The 25,160-nt window shown below is 40.1% G+C and overlaps 2 protein-coding genes across 10 annotated transcripts; one reads left to right on the forward strand and one right to left on the reverse strand.

The window, feature by feature from the left end:
- The first annotated feature begins 764 nt into the window (after positions 1-764).
- LOC117498192 (sorting nexin-14-like) lies at positions 765-17,937 on the forward strand. Of its 9 annotated transcripts, none has more exons than XM_034150330.1 (31): positions 778-1,092; positions 1,259-1,442; positions 1,567-1,687; positions 2,935-3,008; positions 3,424-3,502; positions 3,592-3,635; positions 3,735-3,822; positions 3,909-3,993; positions 4,419-4,575; positions 4,766-4,841; positions 5,063-5,107; positions 5,236-5,316; positions 5,504-5,618; positions 6,009-6,164; positions 6,264-6,388; positions 7,435-7,493; positions 7,999-8,025; positions 8,883-9,029; positions 9,646-9,778; positions 10,904-11,090; positions 11,751-11,834; positions 12,063-12,163; positions 13,207-13,318; positions 13,504-13,544; positions 13,764-13,883; positions 14,743-14,866; positions 15,500-15,664; positions 15,761-15,856; positions 15,973-16,064; positions 17,050-17,106; positions 17,673-17,937. In XM_034150330.1, coding segments are annotated over exons 1-31 (3,015 nt in total). In that variant the 5' UTR covers positions 778-1,091; the 3' UTR covers positions 17,712-17,937. The 9 variants fall into 9 exon arrangements, 8 of the variants coding, with proteins under 8 accessions (XP_034006221.1, XP_034006691.1, XP_034006544.1 ...); XM_034150488.1 differs by having other exon boundaries at positions 781-1,092; positions 1,221-1,442; positions 17,670-17,937; XM_034150271.1 differs by having other exon boundaries at positions 781-1,092; positions 17,670-17,937.
- A 180-nt stretch (positions 17,938-18,117) lies between these two features.
- Positions 18,118-23,980, reverse strand: LOC117498807 (snake venom 5'-nucleotidase-like). Its single transcript, XM_034150982.1, has 9 exons — positions 23,452-23,980; positions 23,095-23,317; positions 22,730-22,918; positions 21,791-21,988; positions 21,382-21,536; positions 20,967-21,075; positions 20,730-20,879; positions 20,201-20,401; positions 18,118-19,309 (listed from the first exon to the last, which is right to left on the reverse strand). Exons 1-9 carry the CDS (start codon positions 23,788-23,790, stop codon positions 19,152-19,154), a joined length of 1,722 nt encoding a protein of 573 aa, XP_034006873.1. The 5' UTR covers positions 23,791-23,980; the 3' UTR covers positions 18,118-19,151.
- Between the last annotated feature and the right edge of the window lie 1,180 nt (positions 23,981-25,160).

The raw sequence follows: 25,160 nt of genomic DNA on the forward strand, positions 1-25,160 counted from the left end.
AAATAAAAAAAAACGGGAAGCCATAGAAGTGGCAAAACTAGATAGATTATCGCTATACTGAAGTCTATAATTGCTACTAATATCTCCTCAAATGCCCGGACATGTCAAAGATACTGCAGTAGAAATATTTAATTCAGGAACTCACAATGAGGGTAAGTTATTGCGTTTTTAGTTCAATCGATAGACAATTGTTATTTATGGTGGCCCCATAATGCAATGTTGACCTTTTAACCGTTATATTGGTTTGGAGCAACCTGATGTTTCCCTTCATTTATTTACTGAAGGGTCCTTTGTACATTTATTTGGCCGTACTATCACATGAGAATAGCTAGCAGGCCATGACTTAATGGTTCGGCGCAATGTTTAACAGTCTCACCGTGTTTATACTATTTATTTAAATACTGAATGAACATTTTCGCTGTAACTAGGCTATTTCAAGACCTCACTGTTACGTTAGTGAAGTAACCCTAGCAACATTACAGTACTGATGTGGCTGCTACAGCTGAATTTAATTAGCTAGGGTTAAGTGTGGTAAAATTGTTTTCAGGTTTGTGTCAAAAAACCATAACATATTTTAAAGTGTCGTTATGTTATCGACGTTTCTGCAACTCGTGCTAACAAAAAAATAAAGAAAAAGCCACTGCCGCCTCGGCTTCGTCTTGCAAACTGTTTCTCCTATTCGTGTTTTACGTCTTGATTATTTGAGGTAGTGCGATGTAAGCTGATATACTTGTTTTTTTCCCTCTGTAAACTACAGTAACGTTAGCCAGCATGTTACAGGCTGCTCACAACGGAGGTGACATCACAAGTCTCCAGTCAGCGGGCAGCCAATGTTGCCCCTCAATGGTCAGAAATGACAGCTAGAGCACCGCAGCCATTATCCAAACAGGAGTTATAGGACCGTCAACACAGAGGATGCTGAGTTATTATCTCTAATCCTGCGGTGGCTAACAGCTGTGTACGGCACCGTCATCGTCTCTCCTACGCTGATCCTATAAACGAGAAACCTGCGCATTTATTCTATAAATTCATCATGGTGTCGCTGCTGGACTTCATTGAAAAATGGCCCTTAACATCCACTGTACCCTTACAGTAAGTGCAGTCGATACATTTAATGACTATAACTTGCTTAATGTGTAGCCTTACATGAGGAAACTGCACAAAATGATATGTTTTTAATGTGATGCTGTCACGTGACGTAGCAGCACGCCCTTATTTAGATAAGGGCCGCTCCACCATTTCTTATTTTTTTTTACAGTGTTGTGCATTAGGCGTCATGTGAAAAGACTCCACAAAGCGACTAAGATGGGATGCATCAGGGTTTTTCTGCAGAGAATAAGGCGCAGGGTGAAGCTGGACCGGTTCAGAGAGCTGGGCCGACAGTATCCAGTGTTCTGCTTTCTGCTGCTGGTCCTGCTGCTGTCCACTGTGCTTTTAAACAGGTCAGTATCTGAACAGCAGGCTGGCTAGTAATTACCCACTCTTTACTGTATGGCTATGACATCCCTAACACATTTCCCTGTGTTTATTTATTGCTAAGGCTGTATGTTTCTAATGTTTTCACAGATATATTCACATTATGATGGTGTTTTGGTCCTTCCTGGCTGGAGTCGTCACTTTTTACTGCTCTACGGGGCCTGAGTCTCTGCTTCCCAACATCTTAGTCTCCATCAAACCAAAAAACAAGGTAGGCCTACTTGATGAAGCAAGAAAGACTGAAAAGAGTTGTATGATACAGACAAAATAAAATGTCACAGTATTTGTGACTCAGTGTTCAAGGTTCAAGGTTCAAGGTTCAAGGCTTGTATTAGTCATACTGCATAGCTACTACTACAGTGTAGTTATGACGATGAAAATCTTAGGTCACAGGCTCCCCCAACAGTGCAACACAATAAAACAGAAAAACAAAAAAAATGGTGCAAGTACATACAAAAATTAAAATAGTGCAATAAGAGTCTACAAGTGATTGGAATATGATATATCAGATAAATAATTTGTAAATTGCAGCCAGATGAATGTTATGGATGTTGTTTCAAAAGTTCAGGTGTTTAATAGTCTTATGGCCTGTGGGATGAAACAGTCCCTGAGTCTGGTGGTGTTAGTCCTGATGCTGCGGTACCGCCTGTCAGACGGCAGCAGACAGAACAGTTTGTGACTGGGGTGATGGGGGTCTTTTATAATCCTGAGGGCTTTCTTCCTGAGCCGCTGGGAGTAGAGGTCCTCCATGGATGGCAGTTTTCACCACCCTCTGTAAAGCCTTACGATTAAGGGCGGTGCAGCTGCCGTACCAGGCCGCGATGCAGCCGGTCAGGAAACTCTATGGTGCACCTGTAGAAGTTTCAGAGTATCCTGGAGTCCACGTTGAACCTCCTCAGCCTGCGGAGGAAGAAGAGCCGCTGTCGAGCTCTTTTGGTGATGGTGTTAGTGTGATGAGTTCATGTCAGGTCCTCAGTGATGTGGACACAGAGGAACCTGAAGCTGCTGACTCTCTCCACAGTAGTCCCATTGATGGCGATGGGGGGCGTGTCCCTCTCCCTCTCCCTGCTGCTTCCTGTAATCCACAATCAGCTCTTTGGTTTTTCTGACGTTGAGATGGAGGTTGTTATCCTGGCACCAAGATGTCAGGTTTTCGACCTCCTCTCTGTACGCCGTCTCGTCGCCATCGGTGATCAGGCCGATGGCGGTCGTGTCGTCACGATGGTGTTGGAGCTGTGTGTGGCCACTAATAGTCGTGTGTGAACAGGGAGTAGAGGAGAGGGCTGAGCACGGAGCCTTGAGTCTATCAGGACAATTCAACATAATCTTTGGTTGCTTTAGACATCTAGGATTATTGTTGAATATACAAACTGGTATTTAATTATTGCACACAAAGTTCTATCTGCAGCAGAAGTGGATGATTGCCAGTCTCCTTAGTTTTTTAATCTTCTCTTTCAGTCATACCAACAGGAGTTGTTTCCACTAGGCCACAGCTGTGCTGTTTGTGGAAAAATCAAATGCAAAAGACACAGGTGAGAAACTTGCTCATATTCACGTGCTGTGGTTGCAGTGTGTTGTATTATGACCCTATTATTTGTGTCATCAATAGTTTAGACAATAAAATAAACTCATGACAACAAGAGGGAACTCCATAGACCTGGATATTCAATGTGAATATGTATATTACTATGCTACTGCATATCCTGGTTTTACATGTGCTAGTAAAATACAGTGAAAATCTAAAAATTATTTGATTAGTAGCAAACATTAGGGTAAACAGGACACTCTCTATAATTATGCCTTAATCCTATTGTATTGGGTTTGTCATAATTCATTGAGTGGTCAAGTTATGGAAAATGTTGCAATGCCCTCTAGTGGTTAGAAAGGATTCTTTTAGTTTTCTCTCTTAAATTCTGTGATATTTTTGTTGTTTCAATTTACTAATAGACCAACTTTATTACTGGAAAACTATCAACCATGGCTTGACCTGAAAGTCCCCTCTAAGGTTGATGCTTCTCTTTCAGAGGTAATATAAAGCAAACATGAATTTTAAGTAATTTTTTTAATCTATAATAGACCAAATTATCTCACAGTCCAATTCTGTTTTATTTCCAGATTCTTGAGCTAGTTCTGGAAAACTTTGTGTATCCTTGGTACAGGTAAGACACCGGTGTATCTTTAACATGCTGTAATAAAAGGTGAGGTGGTTTAATGTGTTGTATGTTGTGACAGAAGGGACTGTGTGACTTTCTTTTCAGAGACATCACAGATGATGAGGCGTTTGTTGACGAGCTGAGAGTGACTCTGCGCTTCTTTGCAGCTGTGTTGGTCCGGCGAACCCAGAAGGTGACGAATCAAGGCGGTTTGGAGTTCAAATATTGGGATGTGGATTGACTTAACATGATTTTCTTTAATACATGTTTCCCTCCCAGGTGGATGTGGCATCCCTTATCACACAAAAGCTGCTTAAAGTGTCCATGAAGCACATAGAAATAATAAGCAAAGCAAGACAGAAAGGTATTGCATCACTTACTAGGGCTGCTCAATTAATCGTATTTTAATCGCAATTACGATTATGGCTTGCAACGATTACGAAAACAACGTAATCGAAATAAAACGATTATCTTTTTATTATTATTATTACTTTTTTTCTTTTCTTTTTTTTAATAATTTTTTTTTGTATTGGTTTTTCAGTTAAATTATACTTAAAGTTCAGGGTAATCAACTGTTAAACACATACTGTTCACATTTTTTCTCCAATAAATGTATGTTTTCAAAGTAAATGGATAATCGTTTTTAATAATCGTGATATCAATTATTGACCCAAATAATCGAGATTATGATTTTTGCCATAATCGAGCAGCCCTATCACTTACTGAGTATTGTCATTGTGTTCACAGCAAAAGAAAGGGAAGCAAATAACAAATCCCTTTCCTTTATAGTAAAGAACGCAGAGTATCTTCAACAAGCTGCCCTGGACGAATACGGCCCTGACCTCCATGTAGCCCTTCGCAGTCGCAGAGAAGAGTTCCTCTACCTCAGGAAGCTGACTGAAATGCTCTTCCCCTACATCCTGCCACCCAAAGCTACAGACTGCAGGTAACTTAGTGCTGTGACAAGAAAGGCCATGGCTTCATATATTTATAAAAGTGATTGCAGCGTCAGTGTGCCTAATTGTCCACCTAGTAGAAATTATTTCAGCATTGACACTTTGCAAAAGTAGATGAGGATCATTCTTTACTCTCTCATTTTCTGATTTCCTGCTGCCTTATCTCTTCGCTCCTATCAGATCTCTTACTCTGCTGATTAGAGAAGTTTTGGCTGGTTCTGTCTTCCTTCCTTCCATGGACTACTTGGCTGATCCTGTGAGTGTAGAAACATTAAGGGACAAATAATGGATTTTCGAAATCCAAAACTGTTGTTGAAGCTCTCTGCTGCTACAGTTTTGTCAGTCTTATAATATATTTGACTTGTATTTAGTAAGCATGTTAGTCCACAATATTCACTACGAGCATGCTAAGTGGCAGATGTGTTATTTTCAGAACATGTTAAATACTTACAGTGTTTACTGGCTGCTCTCTTTCAGGACACAGTGAATCATCTACTTTTGATATTCATCGACAACTCCCCTGTGAGTATATTTTAAACTGGGCACATGCAAATCCATTAACATTCTGTGTGTTTAAACATTGATACACAGTGTGTACGTAATTCATGGGTCAATCAGATAAGAATAAGGATCTACTTTCGTCCCTCTAGCCTGAAGAAGCCACAGAGCCCACATCAACGTTGGTTCCTTTTCTGCAAAAGTACTCTGATATTCGCAACAAAAAGAACTCAGTGAGTGTTTCCTCAAATAATTTAAAAGTAACACATCCCCAACAAAGCCACCAGAGATTGTATGGTTCTGTAGGTCTGTTTTTAGACTGTTGTAGTTCAGTGTATCAGGTCTCAGCGAGCTTAAAGAACACTTCCTTTGTTAACTGTGATCTCTGTTCTCTCTTTGAATTTTGTTCTCTCTCATCAGGTATTAAAGCTGGAGTTGAAGGAAATCAGAGAACAGCAAGACCTTCTCTTCCGTTTTATGAATTTTCTGAAGCAAGAAGGCGCTGTTCATGTGCTCCAGTTCTGCCTTGCAGTCGGTAAGTGGTTCACAATCCTTACAGGTGGTTTCAAATGTTACATTTGCTGCTTTTACATGCAAGGAGTTACCTAGCTATGGGCAAGTCAAGCCACCAACACACAAAAAAAGTTTAAATTCTAAATGCTCTTCAAAGTAAGTTGTACAACTTAAGTATTCTGCTTCTCCTTTTTGGTTTATTCATTTATAATTTGACTGTATAGCAGAGACATGTAATAGAAGCAGGCCTACTGTAGCCTTCCTCTCATCGCTCTCACACAGTCAGTCTCAAAGCATCAGAACCTCACTTGGACTGACTTTCCTATCTAGACACTCATGAATACCAAAGTGATGCATTCTCAAAGGTCCTTACCCAGTGAAACTAAGCTGTCTGACTCTTTCAACTCCTCAGAGGAATTCAACGACAGGATACTGTGCCCAGATCTGTCTGACACAGAGAAGACGATGCTTCACGAGGAGGTGAAGAAGATCTATGAGACGTACTGTTTGGACGAGAGTGTTGACAAGATCCGCTTCGACCCCTTCATAGTGGAAGAAATACGCAACAGTATAACCATTTCTAAATTAGCATTTTCTCAAAAAATGGCTTATCATGACCTACTTGGACAAGTGTGTATTCATTAACATATATTTTTGAACTTTCTAGTTGCAGAGGGTCCGTTTGCAGAGGTGGTGAAACTGCAGACCATGAGGTGTTTGTTTGAAGCCTATGAGCACGTCCTGTCCCTCCTGGAGAATGTTTTCACCCCCATGTTCTGTCACAGTGATGAGGTTAGTCTCTACACCACAGACTAAATCACTCAACTCACTGACACACAACTTGACAACAAATGCCTGAGGCTTAATCCAATTAATGAATCCCCTCTTTCATAACCGTATTGCATCAATCCATCAAACTCTGATTTCTTAAAGGTCCCATCATATGCTTTTCTGGTTATTACCCGTCCCCTTGTGTGTTATGTAGCTTTTTCTGCATGTAAACGGTCTGCAAAGTCACAAACCCTCAAAGTACACCCTGTACTCTTAACACAGAAAATACGTGTCTATGCTGGCCCAGAACGCCTCGTTGGAGATTTTTCTTTTTCCATTTTTTTCTTCCGGGAAAGGTTGACGTCACTTTAGACCAAATGGCGTGTAGTACAGAGAGTGAATACACATACTATACAGAGATGCTGTATGAGAAAACCAATGTGAGTTTGGAACATTGAACAATGTAAATATATTCTAGTAGACCTCAACAATGGAATTATGATCAGTAGAAATGGCCATGACATGGGACCTTTAATACAGTTCTTTCAAAATATAGTTGTTTTACGGTCAGTTTTAACATCTACCATTTTAATGTTGTCTTGTCCGAGTAAACAAAACCGCATCTGTCCAATGCTAGAATTACAGTTGATTTGGTGTTCACTGAATCTGTTGCACTATCCTCTTTCGATCTCTCAGCCACCAACCACTGTCGGCCGCGTCATCAATTCAAAACGCGCAACTGGCCAATGAGCCGACACTGGCATTGAGCCAAGCCGCCAAGCCGAATTTCACCCCACAGAGGCTGTTTCATTGAATACAACTTGGTGGACAAGTGCTCAGCCATTGTCCACAGCAGGCCACTGCCCTGCATGAATAGTGTGTGTACAAAATAATGATAGTATTTCAAATGTTGTTGCCACACTTGTTACTGCTTCAAAATAAACAGTGCATTCATGATTATTATAAGGGCATAAAGAGGTCACTTGATTTATGTATTGTTTCCATGTAGCTTATATATTGTGTTGAATTTACATAACTTTGTTTGCTGTCTCCATGTCATTCTCCAGTACTTCCGCCAGCTCCTGAGAGGGGCCGAGTCCCCTGCAAGGAACTCCAGGATGAGCAGGTAGGCATCCCTTTACGTGTTTTTGTGTAACAATAAAAGCCTCACCCTAGCAGTATATTGATCCATTAGTTAGGTTTTCTTACAGAACTTTTGATAATCCTGTTGAATCACAGAGTGTCTAGCTTGTACTTTTTTTAAGGCAGAACATTGATTTATGTGTCTGTTACCACATGCAACCCACGTTCCTTTAATCTGTCTGAATTTCATGAATAATGTATAAAACATTGTTTAATCTTTACAGCTCTCTGTATGCCAATAGCAACTACAGTGTGAAGGCAGAACATAGTATGTGTCTGCTGTCTTATATTTAATTATAAATAGACATTTAGACTTAATGCAACCTAAAAGAAGCTGTTAACATCATAAAAAAATAGTTATTTAGTTACTTAAAGAGAAGAAGTAAAGAGACTTGAGCCCAGGGATCAACTGTCATGTTTTATCACGGGGTGCGGTGTGTATGTGGCCCCGGAGCCCTGCCACTAACTCCTTGTGCATATTGTTCCAGAAATAGCCTCAGTTTGGATGACATTCGGTGAGTATAAGGCATCAGTGTGCTGATCAGAACAGTGGCTGGCTGAGCAGTGCTGCTGCACGCAAGACACAAAGACATATCATTCTTGCCTGACTGGTCTATAGAGAAACATGTGCTGCCTTTTTAACAAATTCCCTGTTCCCTGGGTCCGCTGCAACCAGGGCTTCAGTTTAATGAGCCCTAGTCCATAATATGACAAGGATATATCATGGTATTGCTAGTGTAAATTCACCAATAAATACGTGTTTTATTTGTTGCCTTTGCTGAAAATGCTAATAAGAGAAGATGGAGAGAAGTAAACATAATCAGTTAATCTTGTTAGTCATAGCTTGACTCTTCATTAATCATGGGGTATTCAAGCTAATCAAGAGTGATGGTGCTGAAAACATGCAATTAAAAAATCTTAGCTTTAGAACATTAAGGCTTTATTCTAAATTATTTTTGAATTTAGGTTTGCTCACATCTCAAATGACAGAGTTGAAATTGAGGGGGGGATTCAGGAGGAATGGTTGATTTTATGTTTCAATTCCTTCACAAAAGCATTCTTGTTACGAAGGCAGTTTTCAAAGCAGCATAAACAGATAGATAGTAGAAAATGGCTCTCACTGCCACTTGATTTGTAAACGCTGAGCAACTATACGTCCCAATACCCTTCATGTCTGCAACTCAGATAACACCCTCCCCGTCTTTCCGCCTGTTGCTCCATACATGTATTGCCACCACCGTGCTGTGTCTGTGACTGTGTATCCACTCTGATTCTATGATTCATACTGCCTGCCCCGGTATGATCCGCGGTCCTCTCCCTCCTCTTGCCCGCGGGGATGTGACCCTGTTCTGCGACCCTGTTCTGCTTATAGTTCCTGGGACTGGAGCCCTGAGTCTCCGTCCTCACTGTTCACCGCATCCGGCAGCTCTTCACCTGCATCTTTTAACTCCCTCCATGCCCAGTCCACGTTCACAACTTTCCCATACGGCTCGCTATCCCACCGCCACTCATCACCCAAGTAAGTCAGGGTCCATCTTTGTGTCAACAGTGTGATGTCAAGCTGTCCAATTTTCCCGCATGGTGGGACTGATGCATGGAATCCTGTTTTTATTTGTCATGTGTCCTCCCTCCGACTTTAATGTGTTGTTCAGGCTGAAGACTTGTCTGTTGTTTTGCAGTGACTTTTCAATGTCCAACTTCTTGTATACTGGGTACATCACCATGTGTATATTGTGATTTCTAGTTCTCTTACTGTTACCGACACTTACACAGAGCACCTTTGATGTTGTGTGCCTTGACTGATCATACGTATAATTTGTGGTCATTTGTAAAAGCAAGCATCTTATCATGAAATCACTGCTTATGTATTGTGTTTGTTTATGGTTTCGCAGCACTCACTTTAACATCAAACCAGACATTTCATTGTGAGATGGCTGTGAAGTGACGCTTTGGATTTGGCTACCTTAGCATCTTTCTCCCCATTGTTCAGTGATGTTTCAGATCGCCTTGCCTTCCCTCCTGTCCTCTACCGCTCCCTCCCTGTCACTCCTCTCTCAAGCTGCATGTGCTGTGCTAAAGCCATGCACATCTCCTACAGTACTCATTGTTTAATAACCATCATGTTTGGCCTGCAGGAACACGTCAAAGAGGGGAGAGTCCTTTGGGATTAGCCGCATTGGCAGTAAGATCAAAGGAGTGTTCAAGAGCACAACCATGGAGGGCGCAATGCTGCCATCCTACGGGCTAGTGGAGGGAGAGGACGATATGGTGAGGCTGATCTAAAACGTTTTACTCATTTTCAGATTATTCAAACGTTATTTGTTAGTTATAACTTTAACCTGACTATAGATTTCTTTAGTGTCTGGATTTAAACACAAATCAAATTGTCCCGTGTGCTTCTCGTTCTTACAGGTGTCTCTGATTCATTTAAACTTTAAAACAATACTTGGAAATAACAAAAAGTGATTACAAGAGAGTGATTTAAAAGTCAAATTCAAACTAAAGCACTGGTCTACACCATCATTGCAGTTACCACTTGGTGGTGTCGGTGAGTTAAAGAATCGTAAGCAATCCTGTTCACCGGATCTGCCTCCCATCTGTTATTTCCAGGCTTTCCCTTTTTTGATGATATCAGAGGTTTTAGTCTTGAATCACTGTTGCATGTATTCCCAGAAAGTGTCTGTGCTTTTCTCCAGTGGAACTTTATTGTTCCAAGCATTACCTCATTACCTTTGGCCAAGTTTAAATTGCATCATCTGCAAATAATCCAAAACACACAGTGTATCCACAGTTTTTGTCCAGAGCTCCACTGAAGCTTTTTTTAATATGTTGATTCAAATTAATACTAATTATGGTTGCAAAATTACATCAAAGGAAATAACATTTTTAATTATGCTTTAGCAATGCTTGTCTGCAAAATTTGAGTTTTGCCATCACAGTCCTGACCTAATAACTTCTTTCAATTTCCTGTAAAGTGTATAAGTGCCCAACTGCTTTAACGATGTGTATTGGAAAATCAACCATATGTACAAATATAATGACCTTTCATTCATAGCTGGTGCAGTAAAACAGGATGAGTTGCTGAATGTCTGGAAATGTTTTTTTAATTGCCCTTCCTGTATCTGTTGTAAAGGATTTGGCTATGTTTGCATTTCTATTTTTTGTGGCTGAGTCTATAAGGACCTTGATTTCTTTAAGACTTACTTCCTTTTAAAGTAAAAATAATAGGTGTACACTGTCAATGTGAAATGAGTTAAAAAGGTGCGTCTGATAAACACACCCTTGGTTTTTTATTGTACTTGTTGTTTTGAGCCTAATAATAGCAGACATATTCCTTATGAAGTTGCTTACTGTATATGTGACCTTAACCTCTCCGCCTTCCTTCCATTCAAGGTGGAGGAAGCCATGATGGTGTTGGAGGATGACTCCCCCATGGAGGCAGCCTCCACCCCCAGCACCCCCCGAAACCTTTCTGCCTGGAACATCACCATCCCATACATTGATTTCTATGACGACGATGTGAAGAGGGAGAGGATTCCGGTGTTCTGCATCGATGTCGAGCGCAATGACCGGAAGGCAGGTGAGACTCAGCAGACCCTCCTTCTGGCTCACTTCCTCTCATGAGGGAGGGGTCATTCTGCTCTATGACGCTTTAAAATGTGGTGTCCTTATCTGTTAGATAAAGTGTTGCACTCCCCATCCACCACCCCTGAAATATTTAAATCATCAAAAGTCCAGTTTGGGTAAATAAGTCTTGGTACATGTTTTTATTAGTGCTCACTTTTTTTGGTTCGGATGCAATAAATAAGCAACACGGTTATTTAGGAGCTTTAGAGGTGCTGGTTGTTTTTGTTTACGTGGGACAGAGCCAGGCTAGCTGGGTAGTTTCCCTCTCTTTCCACTTTTTATTCTTAACTAGGCTAGCTAGCTGCTGGCTTCATGTTAACTTTACCAACATGAGAGTAGTATCAATCTTCTCATCTATCTCTCAGCAAGAAAGCTGATTAAAAAACTATCCAAAAAAACATGTGCCTATGACAGATAACAGCACCACATTGCCAACAACTCGAGACTACATATAATTAATTGGGGCTACATACAGTTACTGTTGCTCAAACCAGTTTACAAAAAGATGAAATAAGAGTAAAAGCTGAGTGACTGCTGCATATGGTATCAATGACCTCTCACTGTTTGTGGAACTTCTTAATCTTACTGTTTCCCTGTTTGTATTTGTCTGCAGTGGGACATGAGACTGAGAACTGGTCTGTGTACAGAAGATATTTGGAGTTCTATGTTCTTGAATCAAAGCTTACTGAGTTTCATGGTAAGGTTTCTTTTTTTTCATTTATTGTCATATGGAAGACATTTCCCACCAAAATGATCTCACACATTCCAGAAGTTTCACAGAACATTACTTTCAAGTGAACCTTAATCTTAGATGTCATGTAGATTTAATGGCCTGCATCATTTATGCGTTCAGTTTGTTATTTTGTGGTCAAAGTAAAAGGAAGCTTGTTCGTTTAGATATTTTGTTTATTTTATACTTTTGTAGGCTCATTTCCAGATGCGCAGTTGCCTTCGAAGAGGATCATCGGTCCCAAGAATTATGAGTTCCTCACATCAAAGCGGGAGGAGTTTCAGGAGTACCTTCAGGTAGATGTCTGGGAAAAAAGGATACAGAAACTTAGGATGAAAATTATTCATTATGACTGCCACCTCTGTGCAATGAAAGCGGCTCATATAGTTGTCAAATAAATGTTCCAATTTCAAGCTAAAGACTGATCTATTCAAATGTAAAACAAGTCTTCTGTTAGTAGAATTTGATGGCTACAAACCAGATGTTAATGTTCTCTAAACTCCATGAAAAAATAAGTACCCTTACCTTCATATTTTGATCAGAGTAACAGTTTGCTATTACGGCATTTGGTGACAGAAATGAAACAGTAATAGTGAAGGTTATGTGTGGATTCACTTCTGTATGTTTTTAAATCAGGCCCAGATCACACACACACACGCACGTACACACACACGTACACACACACACACGTACACACACACACACGTACACACACACACACACGTACACACACACACACACACACACACACACACACACACGTACACACACACACACACACACGTACACACACACACACACACGTACACACACACACACACAACCACAAACACACACACATACTTACAACCACACACACACACACACACACACACACACACACACTCACACCACACACACACACACACACACACACACACACACACACACACACACTCACACTCACACACACTCACACACACTCACAACCACACACACACTCACAACCACACACACACACACACTCACACTCACACACACACACATACACACACACACTCACTCACAACCACAAACACACACAGTGCTCCAGGCAAATATTTCTACTCACTGCATCTGGCTGTAGCAGGCAGCACTTATGTGACAAGACATCAAGATTACATTTGTTCCAGGAACACACCACTTTCACTTTAAAAATAACGTTTAAAAGTGATTACCACATTCTGAAGAACAAAGGGAACCGTATTTCAGGACCGTGGTCGGGTCCCATTTAGCTGCCACAAGGACAGCTGTTGTTTTTCAAAATTCTCACAAGGAGGAAAACAACTTCTAATTTATAATTATATGTTTTTCTTTGCAGAAACTTCTGCAGCACCCAGAGCTAAGCAACAGTCAGCTCCTCGCTGACTTCCTGTCCCCTCATAGTATGGAGTCTCAGTTCCTGGACAAGATGTTACCTGACGTGAACCTCGGTACTGTATGCCTGTGGCAAACACTAGGGAGATGGGTTATGTTTGACCAGCAGAACATTTCAAACACACTGTGAAAATGTTTGAACATCCTGACCTGAAAATCCTGAAAATGTATTTGTGTTTCAAACAGTGGCAAAATGTGACAGAAGCATACATCACTGAGACAAAGTGTCTATGTTTCACAGGAAAAATCATTAAGTCGGTCCCCAGCAAACTGATAAAAGAGGTGAGAAATGCATTCCTGTGTGTGTGTGTGGGTGGGGGTATGTGTGGGGGTGTGCGTATGTGTGGGGGTGTGCGTGCGTGCTTTACTTCTTTATCTCATCTTACTGCAATACAAATGTTTCTCGTCACTTGCGTCTCAAACTATTTGGTATAACAAATACACATTAGAGAAGTAATACTGTCATTGAAACTCATACACATTGTTTTCTTTATTTTTCAGAAAGGGCAGCATCTGGAGCCTTTCATCCAATCCTTCTTCAACTCCTGTGAATCTCCCAAACCCAAACCCAGCCGCCCTGAGCTCACTATCCTGAGCCCCACGTCAGAAAATGATAAAAAGGTTGGAGATTAAAGTTTTGTAACATTCAGAGTTCATACTCTCTCTTTCTCTTTCTCTTTCCACCAGCCAGGAAACATCTTATCTGCAAACCTTTTATTACAGCAGAGTTCCTCCCAGACGCCTTAATTACATTTAATAGTTGTTTACACTGAAGCACACCATTACCACTTTCTGCTCCATAAAAACTCCCACAATCTCATGGAGCTTTATACTTCAGAGATAGTTTTCAAGTTATGGTTTGCATCTGTCACTGTACATCACTGTATGAACTTTCCTTTTGTTTTTTTACATTACATTACATGTTACTTGTTAGACGCTTTTATCCAAAGCGACTTACATACTCAATACTGTGGGCAATCCCCATTGTCATTTCATGATAATGCCAGTTTTCAGTTGTTTTAAATGCGATCCATTTCTCCTGCTGTCTTTAGATAAACACACTTCACAGCCAGTAGTTGTTGTAGTTTCAGACATATGGACACTTTGGCTATCTTACTAAACATGGTTTTCTATCGTTATAACAGTGTGTGGGGCCAATACATGTCTGTGTTTAGAATATGTTATGTATCTGACATGTAGTCAACAACTAGAAGTGTTTAACATGAAAACTGACCAGAACTAAAGCTATAAAACAAATGTGTCATTGTCTCAACATGCAGAGATAAACACAGTAAACCTCCTGTCATCAATATTTTCACTGTTCACATTTTGTTTTAGTTATCTTAAACCCTATTTAAATGCCATCTTAAGCTCAGCAGAGTTGTCAGTCCCTCAGATTAGGGAAGGTTATTGAAACAGCAGGATCGTGATCATATGGATTTAAAAAGGCTTCAGTCTGATGTACATTTCTCTCTCCTAGCTCTTCAACGACGTCTTCAAAAACAACGCCAACCGATCAGAGATGACTGAGAAGCCACACAATCAGAACTACTTCATGGAAATTATCACTGTTGAAGGGCTGTATGACTACTTAATGTTTTTAGGTAAGTGAGCTCTCCTGGAGTTTGTTTATTGGAATAAGTTCATGACATTTTATTATTTTCCACTGGTTGAAGTTGTGTACTTGGATTTCAGTTTTTTTATGCTGAAGCACAGGAGATAGTGATAGGAGCTCTAATATATCCCCTTATCTTCCTGTACACATGTTGGCAAGATACGAAATTAAGAACGATAATGAAAAAGCATGTTTTAAAACAACTATACGAAAAAACATGCATTAAGTAAATCCAAATACCTTAGCATTTCTATATGAAATTATAAAATGTTATTATTTCATTGCATTTTATAGCTAACTGCAAGTTAAAGTAACCAATTATCTTTGTGGGACATTTGAATTGTGATTAAGAAAACATGCAGTATCTATTGATGGTAATAACTCTAAGTATAAAAGCACCGCTCAGGAGTCACAGAATTCTTTATCGTTACACAAGAAATAAAAAAGTGAATAAAAAGGCATTGCTGCAGGATTGTACTATAATGAAGCAGGGGGTGATCTCTCTCATTATTCACCACCATGACACATTCACCCCTGGACCCCCGAGGTAAAGCCCATTACTCACTCCTTTATTCTTTATCTCTCTCTTCTTCTTCTTCTTCTTCTTCTTCATGGCTTTCAGGCCGAGTCGTCTTCCGTATCCCCGACTGGCTGCACCACCTGCTGATGGCCGGCAGGATGCTGGTGAAGAACACGCTGGAAGCCTACACAGACTACTACCTTCAGTGCAAACTGAACCAGGTGGTCCAGGAGCACCGGCTGGTCTCACTCATCACCTTGCTTAGGGGTAAGAACATGTGTGAATTATCTAAGATGTTGAACTATCCCATTAAACTTGCTAATGTAAGAGATTGAATGATTTACATCATATTTGCCCTTCTAGACACAGTTTTCTGTGAGAGCAGTCAGCCCCGCTCGGCGCCGGACAAGCAGAAGAGGGCGAAGAAGACATTCGAGGAGATGATAACCTATATTCCAGGTATTTATTATACTATATTAGACCAACCTCCTGTCCATAGTTTCCAATTTCAAGACAAATGTGCAGATGTGAGAGCAACTGGATTCAAAAGATATTCATAAGCCGTTTGTATTTAGATTTTCTGGGCAAGTGTATCGGAGAAGAGGCCAAGTTTGAAGGTGTACGTCTCCTCTTCGATGGACTGCAACAGCCAGTTCTTAACAAACAGGTAAACAAGTCCGGTCATTTTCAGGACACATACAACATGCAGAACACTCCCAATTCTCACACTACTTGTGGATTTTGTCAAGACAAAATAAACCCTACGCTCTTACCATGATTTTGTATAATTTTTCTTTAATTGTTCTGGAGTGTATTTTAGGGAGCAGTGGCGAGCCGTCAGGGCCCTCTAGGCCCTCTGTGAGGGCCTAAGATATTCCAAAAAATAATATTTAAAAACATTAAAAAAAAATATATTTTTTTTAAATATATATTTTTTTAATATTATTTTTGTTATATTTTTCATTAGTTTTACCGAAAAACTTTCGACAAACTTGATTTAATTGTATTTAAAATAACATTTCCAAAGAAATAAATCCTTCGAATCTGCCTGTTCATTCTCTGTTTGAATGTAGGGGTTACATGAAAGAAGCTCGCCTGGCCCTCTCTGCGATTCACAGAGGGCCCGCTATAGGAACTGAACGAGAGCGTAATGTCAAATGACAGTACAATTGACCAATCATATCTTCCCTCTAAATGGGTGGGTTTTATTATCGCGGACATTATGACAAGTTCCGCCCGCTGTGAAACTTTTCTTGTTTCCATAGCAACAACAACTTCCTGTCAACAGCGTGAACTCGCCTTCAAAATAAAAGCATGCCAAATTACACTTAAGACATACAACGGCAATGAAAGTAACAAACACAATGCAATATCATTTTCAATGTCAAAGAACACAAATTGGGTTCACAGGTGTTGTTTTGTGTGGTAGAGGGTCGCTGTCATTGATGCGTTTTGCACCCTGGGCCGTTGTTTTGATATTCCGCTGAAGTATACACTGTGACGTAATAACTATTTTTTTTTCTTTTTTCGAGGGAAGGGGTGGGGGTCAGAGGGCCTACGTATAAAGCTCACGGCTCGCCACTGTTAGGGAGTGTAACTTAAGATAACTCATTATTGCTTTTCATCATCCTCCTTCCTTCGGCCTCTCTCAGCTGACGTATGTGCTGTTGGACATCGCCATTCAAGAGCTTTTCCCTGAGCTAAACAAGGTAAACAGAAGCTGGCTTTGGTTTCTGAATAAATATATTCTGAACATCCATCCCTTGTCTTTACAGCCTATGTAGGGCTGCAGGGGGGGATCTGAGTATATTTGGACAAAAGAATGTATCTCTTTATCTGTATCATAATTGTAACGTCATTATTACATTACATTAATTAACAAGCAAAACCTGTGATTGTATGATATCTCACAAATTATCAATAAAAGTAGATGCAGAGATATCGTATCACAGGATAAAGTAAAACCTTTAAATCACAGTATTTCTTTTAGGAGAATAAGATAATACTTAATGTTTTTAAACTGCATTCAGTGATTGGAGTTCACTGAAGTTACTCACATATAATAAACAATTAAAATGTCTTGTCTTATTATACAACGGTATAGTTGCCAGGCATTGATTTATATTTTCATCCTTAAATCAAACGTGAATCATTATTTACCTACATCTGTGACTATAAGTGATAAATACAAACTGTGTATATACACATAATAGAACACCTATTTAACAACTAAATGTTTTCTTTAGTACTTATGCTGTTTTTGTTTCCTCAGCAGGTACAGAAGGAGGCCTCTGTGATGGCTCCATGGATGTAAAATGAACATAACAATGGACAATGAGCTCACATTCTCTCGACATTGAACTGAAACACTTGCAGAGACCTGTGTTGGTTCGTTTACATGAAACCAGCATGCAGACCCCATGTACAGTGTTTGACCGGGACACATGACGCAGCAAGAAGAGGAACACAAGGATTTTCCTGCTTTGTGTGTCATTAACATTGCAAAATAAATAATATAAATAAATGATATGACAGTGTTATTAGCACACTGTGTAATTGTCTTTCACCGCTTACATTATAGTCTAAAGCACCTCTTGAAAATTGTTCACTGTGATATCCGTTTTACAAAATCTGCAAGACAATTGACAAAAAGTAATATTTTCGAATATTCTTGCAAATTGTTGATTTGAAACATTCAAAAAACATAATTCAATACATAATTATATAAAAATCGATTTTAATGCTTTTTGTCAACTTACATTACATGAATAATGTACAGACTCATTAACAGCAGGAATAATATTTTAGAATAAAATTCATGACTCATTTTGATAAATAGCAAAAAAAGAATACCTGAGAAGGGCCTTCTATTTCCCTTTTAAATATATTCTAAAAGGCTTACAAAAGTACTTTATAAAGATGACTGCTGGCAACACGGGATGCAATGACGAAACCAGAAGAGCATCAGTGTTTGGAACAAAGTATTTGATCCCATCAGCTCGGGAGGTTTGGTTCTCGGCAAAGAAAAACATGTGAACAAGTGCATAGAAGGAGAGCTTCAAAAAGGTAATGTTCATGAGAAGAAGCAAATCCATGGCTCATTTACGGATCATATCTACAATATAACTACTCTAGCAATATATTTGTTTATCCAACTTGAAGATGGCCATGCTTTTGTAGCAATATTGTTATTATTATTATTATTATTATTATGAGATTAGATGAGCAGGCACAGTGCTGTTTTAAAAAATCAATCTCATGTGGCAGCCATAAGGTAATGAATCTGAGTTTAGGATTGAAGACAGTCTTAAACTACACTAGATCAAACAATATTCACATTCAGTGCATTAAAACTTCAGGGTTTGGCTTATTTCCCTCCATCTCTATTCATGGCAGATATATAGCAGCTAGACAGCTTTCCCTTTATTTGTTAACTCAATAAAAAGTTGGACACTAGACTAAACTAAAACTAACTTAAATGCATGTTTAAATTAACAGTATTATTAATATCCTTTACATATATTCCAAATGTATATTTAGGTTCTTCATTCTTCTTCAGCTGTAACATCTTGCACACATGCACGAAAGATGCTGTTATAGACAACTCTTGTCATCCTAAGCCCTTCAAATCAGTTAAATCATTACACTGAGGCTTTCTCTTCAATCTTGTTGTATTCTAGCTGTCCTTGAAGGCAAGCGAATTGAAAGGCAAAATCCCAAAGGAATTTACAGGCCGTTTAAGAGTTCAAAGCTATCAGCGGGTCAGAGACAGACATAAACCCAGCAGCAACAAACCCATGCTGTGTGCTGCTACGAAAGCCGAGTTCCTGAACGTGATCCGGCCTTCCACTGCAGGGTACACGCGCTTCATGTCCGAGATATATTTGGAAAATACAGAAATGTCCATGTCACCTGCAAGAGGCAGCAAAGTTACGACTTTGTTGGTATTTGGTTGTTATTTTATGAAGTGTTCCACATAAAAGTATATATCCTTGCTGTTCCAGCTTAAAGCCTCCTGTTCTCTATTTTTACAATGCTATGAGAAACAGCTGCACAGCAATTAAATGCATCCAATTTAGATAAAACATTCCCACCAGAGTGAGTTCAAATAAGTACACCAAGGGGGGACTTCTGAAAATGAGTGAACAGGGACTCTCTCCTAACACGTGATCACTGAAAGACAAACTGCACCCTGCAGTGCCTTGCTTAGGAGGACAGCTGCAGTCATTTCAAATGAGTTAGACATTTAATTGTCCAGATGAGTGGGTAGTATGAAATGTAAATCATATTATTAATTGTTTCTATAGCACAGAAGGAAAATCAGCTCACAAACAAGAGCTAAAGCTAACGGCTCTGTGAGGACTGTATTGAAGCACAGTTGTGTTAGAGCTAATGCTAACACCAGCATGCTAACATTTGCTAAAAAGTACTCAACACCAAATAGCCCACAGTTCAGGCGGTTCAAAAACATCATCTCAAATGTTCAGTCGCAGACATTTCTCAGTTTTTTCTCAGACATTTTAATTTTGACAGGGACAAACACAGTGTGAGAAATCTGAACCAGATAACCAGCTCATTGCAGTAAAACAGTGAAAGTTCGAAGGTCAAATAAGGCTTATTCTAACACCTTTTAATCAGTTCTCCATTCTTAAAATGTTTCACAGGCACCTGAAAGTGGTGGGAGTTCATTTTAGATTCACATCTGTAACTCCCCTTAACCACACATCATCAAAACACACTGATATTTGATTTTGATTTAATGCTCCAAATCTTCTATTCAGATTACATTACCAACATTCTTACCTGTGTTATGTTTCAGTAACTCGTCCTTGATCATGGTAAAGCCATCGCCTCCGCCCACTATGTAAGAAGGCATCACCACAGTGTACGTCTTCTCGGGGTCGACCGGTTCATATTTGGGAACACGGCACTCAGTGCAGAGCATGGACAAGGACACCACTCGCTGGTTCACTGGTTTGGAAAGGTCATACTGAACATGAATGCCTAGAAATGTCCAAGAGAAGATAAGGAAATGTTATGTATAGTTTCCGTTTTCCTCAGAGCTATCAACAACAGGATATGTTGAAACAGCTGGCTCTGTCCAAAGCTAAATACATTTGCCCACTGGTGTCTTTGCAGGCTATTAGATAAGAATAACATGAGAGTGGAATCAATCATCCAACTGTTGGCAGGGAAGCCAATAAGTCAATTTACCAAAATGTCAAATTATTCTATTAATGCTAAATATGACCTGAGGATGTAAAAGTAAAAATGATTCAAGAGGACTCCAGGGGAAACAGGTGGAGGAGCATAAAGGAACCGGAAGACAAACCTGAGACTTGAAGAAATTCTCCAGACATGCTTCCATATCTGTGAATGGAGTGCTCAAAGGCCTTCTTCACTGTGGATCCCTTTATCTTGACCAAGTCAAAGGTCCCTCCGAATGGTAAGACGGTGAGGATTTCCTCCATTGTTATGGAACCTTAAAGTTAGGGCAAATACTGGTACATTTTAAAAGTAACTACAACTGCAGCCTTTGTAATGAAGCACTTGTGTTGAAAGAAAGTACCATTTTTGTAGTGCTCGTCTATAGCTGTCCGTACGGCACCGCTATTCAGCATACAAATGCCCACATGATTCCACTGAAGCTCACTTGAATATTTTATGTTGTGATAAATCTGGCAATGCAAAATGGTAAACATGTTATGCAGAAGTCAAACTCTGCCTCCTGGGAAAAGTGAATCTCCTGTTGTAATGTGCCTAAGGGGTAATTATGCCAAAACCCCTGCAGGCCCTTTCAATTTCACAAATTGCCACCCAATGCTGAACATGCAGAGAATGGTTACAAATACTGTCAGGTTCACATTTAGAGGAAATGAGTGACAAAGAGAAAGACTGTTTACCAAAGTAAGGAAGCAACTAAAGTGGCCTATATTCTATAAATTAATCAACAAATGAGGGTAATGTGTGCCTGTGATCATTACCGTAGCATCACAGATCAGGTTTCCAAGGTTACACTCCCGAAATCGACACTCTTCAAACGTCCCATTGAGGTAGACTAAGGTCTGTCCGACGTACTGAGAGGAATACTGAGCCAAGTCTTTCTTCCACTCTTTAATGTCAGCGAGGATATCTGGGTCTGAGAAAGCAACAAGACGAATAAAGTTTGTTCAAATTATTAGATTTAAAAATGTGCAAGTAGTAGTTAAAGCTTCCATTTTAAAAGCTGTGCAAACATCACAGTAAGTATCAACATTATGCCAACATCCAAAGTTAATTATAGCTTCACTTGGACACATATCGACATGGCAAGTCAAATCTTTGTTTTGTTTTTTGGGAAACAATTGAAAATTCAAGCATGGACCCGTTTAAATTACTGTAATTGCAGTCTACCTTGAGGAATGCTGCTGTCCATTAGGATGGGGTTCCCGACTGCTTTTACCACATTCCCAGCCTGGTCAAAGGTAACTTTTAGGTATCCGAGGTACTTCCCAAAGGCAAAGGCCTGCACCACCGGCACGTTCCTCCCATCATTGGATCTCACCATGAAAGGGTACGGACCTGCTGGCACTTCAGTGGATGGGGGTTTTCCTAACAAGACAGTTTGCATAGCACCGTTTCTCACTTCCTGTTGCAGTGAAGGTAAAACCATGCATTTTTATCTTGTGGTTTTTTCCCTATTGTTGTATCTACATGTGCTAAAACTGAAACTGCAGCTGAATTGAACAAAATACAGTTACAAAAACCAGTTAAACACAGTCAGCTTCTCCTTGTTAGGATTACTTCATTGTTCATTGTTAAGGATGTTTTTACCTGGGGCCAGATTATTACATTACATTACATGTCATTTGTATCCAAAGCGATTTACATACATTCAGTACTGTGGACAATCCCCACAGGAGCAATTTGGGGTGAATTGTCTTGCCCAGGGACACAACGACATGCTGACTGCAGTGGGACTCAAACTTGCTACCCCCTGATTTGAAGTTCAGCACTCTATCCACTGAGCCACAGCCGCTTATAATTATATAAGCCGATTATAATTCTCTCTTTCTCTACAAAACATTGAGAACAACTGGTAAAACACTATATTATATATATATTATCTTATATATATATATAATTTCCATTCAGCTTGTTTTTCCAGACATCTTATGTCTATAATTGTTCATTTGGTTAAAATCCCTTGTTTAAAAAGATCAATATTTTAAAAAGGCATTGTAAAAATCTTCTTAAATCGGGATACAAATTCACAGGTTTTAAAGATACAAGAAAGAAGATTTTGTTGCCACTAGATCAGACCTGAATGAAATAAAATAGGAAAAACAGTACCAGTATAGAGGAATGTGTTGGTGTGTCCCCCGATAACGACATCAATCCCTCTCACACGTTTGGCGATTTCTTGATCCATGGCAAAGCCAGAGTGGCCCAGGGCGATGATCTTATTATAGCCCAAGGTTTCCAGCTTATCGACCTGAACCTGAAGTGCCTTCACCTCATCCTCAAATTTAAGATGTTGGCCTAGCACAGGGGGGAAATGAATTACAAGGAACCTCTGTTGTACATTTACTGTGGTCTGAGCTTCATGCACATACTGGACAAACACTGCTTGAGCTCACATGAACTGCTGCATGCAACAATGTGCCAAAAATTTATTCAACACTTCATCAATCAAACTACAGGTTATTCTTTTTTACCTGGCATGGATATGAAGGGGGTCTCTGCAGTGGTGTAGCCAACCACAGCCACTTTCTCTAAGCCCACATTTATGAGAGCGTAGGGCTGGTAGTAGCCGCTGAGTTTTGAGGCCAGGGTCTGGTCTGGTTTTATGTTTGCACTCACCATAGAGCAATTTACATTTTGGAGGAAGGGCTTGATCAGACCCTCCACTCCATTGTCAAACTCATGATTTCCAAAAGCCTTAATATAGAAAAACAGGATCGCATTAGCTGATGGAATCCAGTGATTTTTAATGCAATGTCTTAGTATAACGCCCAAAACAACATATTCAGCCGTTGTGTTTAAGTAAAATTCCCAATTTAAAGAGTATTTACCATGGCATCATAACCGAGTTTGTTCATGAAGTGAGCTGCTTCGGCGCCTTTATAGTAGTTGAACCAGACAGTCCCCTGAAACTGGTCTCCAGCATCCAGGAACAAAACATTCTTCTCCTTTTTCCGGATCTCCGACACTTTAGTGAACCTCCTGGCGACCCCAGCGAAACATGGACCCCTGGATGAACACTTCCCCGAGTCAACGCTGGTCTCCTCAATCCGGGCATGGTTGTCGTTAGTGTGAAGCAGTGTCACTTCGAAAGTCGACGCTGTGCCCGAACAGTTTAGAAAGATGCAGAGCGAGGTCAGGAGAGCGCACCGAGACGTCCAGACGCTCATCGTGCCGTTGTGCGTAAAAACGCAACAGTGACCAAGAATGTATCGCACTCGAAAAAAGGCGTGGGCTTTTCCCCTCAAGAAGGATGTGTCAAAGCAAAGAGGAGATACAGTCGGGGTCACATAATTCCCGAATAGAAAAATATAAATAAAGTATAAAGTAAAAGCGTCTGCAATAAAGGTCAGCTTATATGTAAACTTCAAGCACAACAACTTTTGGGATGCCGTTTTTTAGGGACATATGGGACAACTTTTGTGTGTTTGAAAAAAAAAATCTATCAGCCTTTACCCTTTATATGTTGCAGATGTCTCTTGGCTGTAGGGTGACCAGATGTCCCGCTTTGCGCGGGACTGCACAGCATTTTCACGACTGTTGGTGCGTCCCGCAAATTGAGACGATGTCCCGCATATTTCATTTTGATTGGCCAAAACGCTTTTCTGCGGAGAAAGGCCGGCTCGGTTCGCTGACGGCCGGCACCGCCCATTATTATATGTTTTAAACGGCATTATGTAAGTTGCGCTGACAGGCGACAGAGGTCCAAAGTGTACCCAACCCCCCCGTTGACAGTTCATGCGTCAACATTACATTTACATGTCCCACATTGTCCCACACAAACATACTCTCTGTCCCACTTGTGGCTTTCTGGCACCTGGTCACCCTACTTAATAGGATTTCAAATTTAGAATAAATAAGACAGACTTTCCATCATTATAATCGGTCAGACAACATATTGGTTCTCTTTTTTCAACTTTGCACTATCTGACATTTATTAGGTAGTACTCCCTAAATACTACATAGGTAACCTGTAGTGTTGTTTCCTCTTTTTTACTGAATGACGGAACACACACTTCTCTAAGTAAAAGTGAACTCACTGATCTGTCTGCTCTCACAGTGCCCCTCACTCAGCAGCACCACTTGGTGGAGAGACTCTGACTCTGTTGACCGCCAATAATGTTTTTCTCATAAATCAAATATTTTAAATATATATAACCCAGAATACTGTAGGATAATGGTTAAAATATCCACACAAATACCACCACTGTGAACTGTACATAATGAGTGTATGGAAGCCTCATAGACAAGAATAATTTAAAGGGACCCATGTCATGGCCATTTCCACTGATCATAATTACATTGTTGAGGTATACTAAAATAGATTTATACTGTGCAATTTCCCAAACTCACATTGGTTTCGCATACAGCATCTCTGTAAAGTATGTGTATTCAGCAGTATTCACTCTCTCCACTAAACGACTCGTTGGAGCTCTTGCCCCCCCCTCCCTGTGAGCCTAGTGTGCTCCGATTGGTCAGCTCGGCCACTCTGTTCTGATTAGTCAACCACCAGAGAGGCTCCGCCCATGTCTAACAGTGC

The sequence above is a fragment of the Trematomus bernacchii genome, unplaced genomic scaffold (genome assembly GCF_902827165.1).
Source record: "Trematomus bernacchii unplaced genomic scaffold, fTreBer1.1, whole genome shotgun sequence".
NCBI classification, from domain to species: domain Eukaryota; kingdom Metazoa; phylum Chordata; class Actinopteri; order Perciformes; family Nototheniidae; genus Trematomus; species Trematomus bernacchii.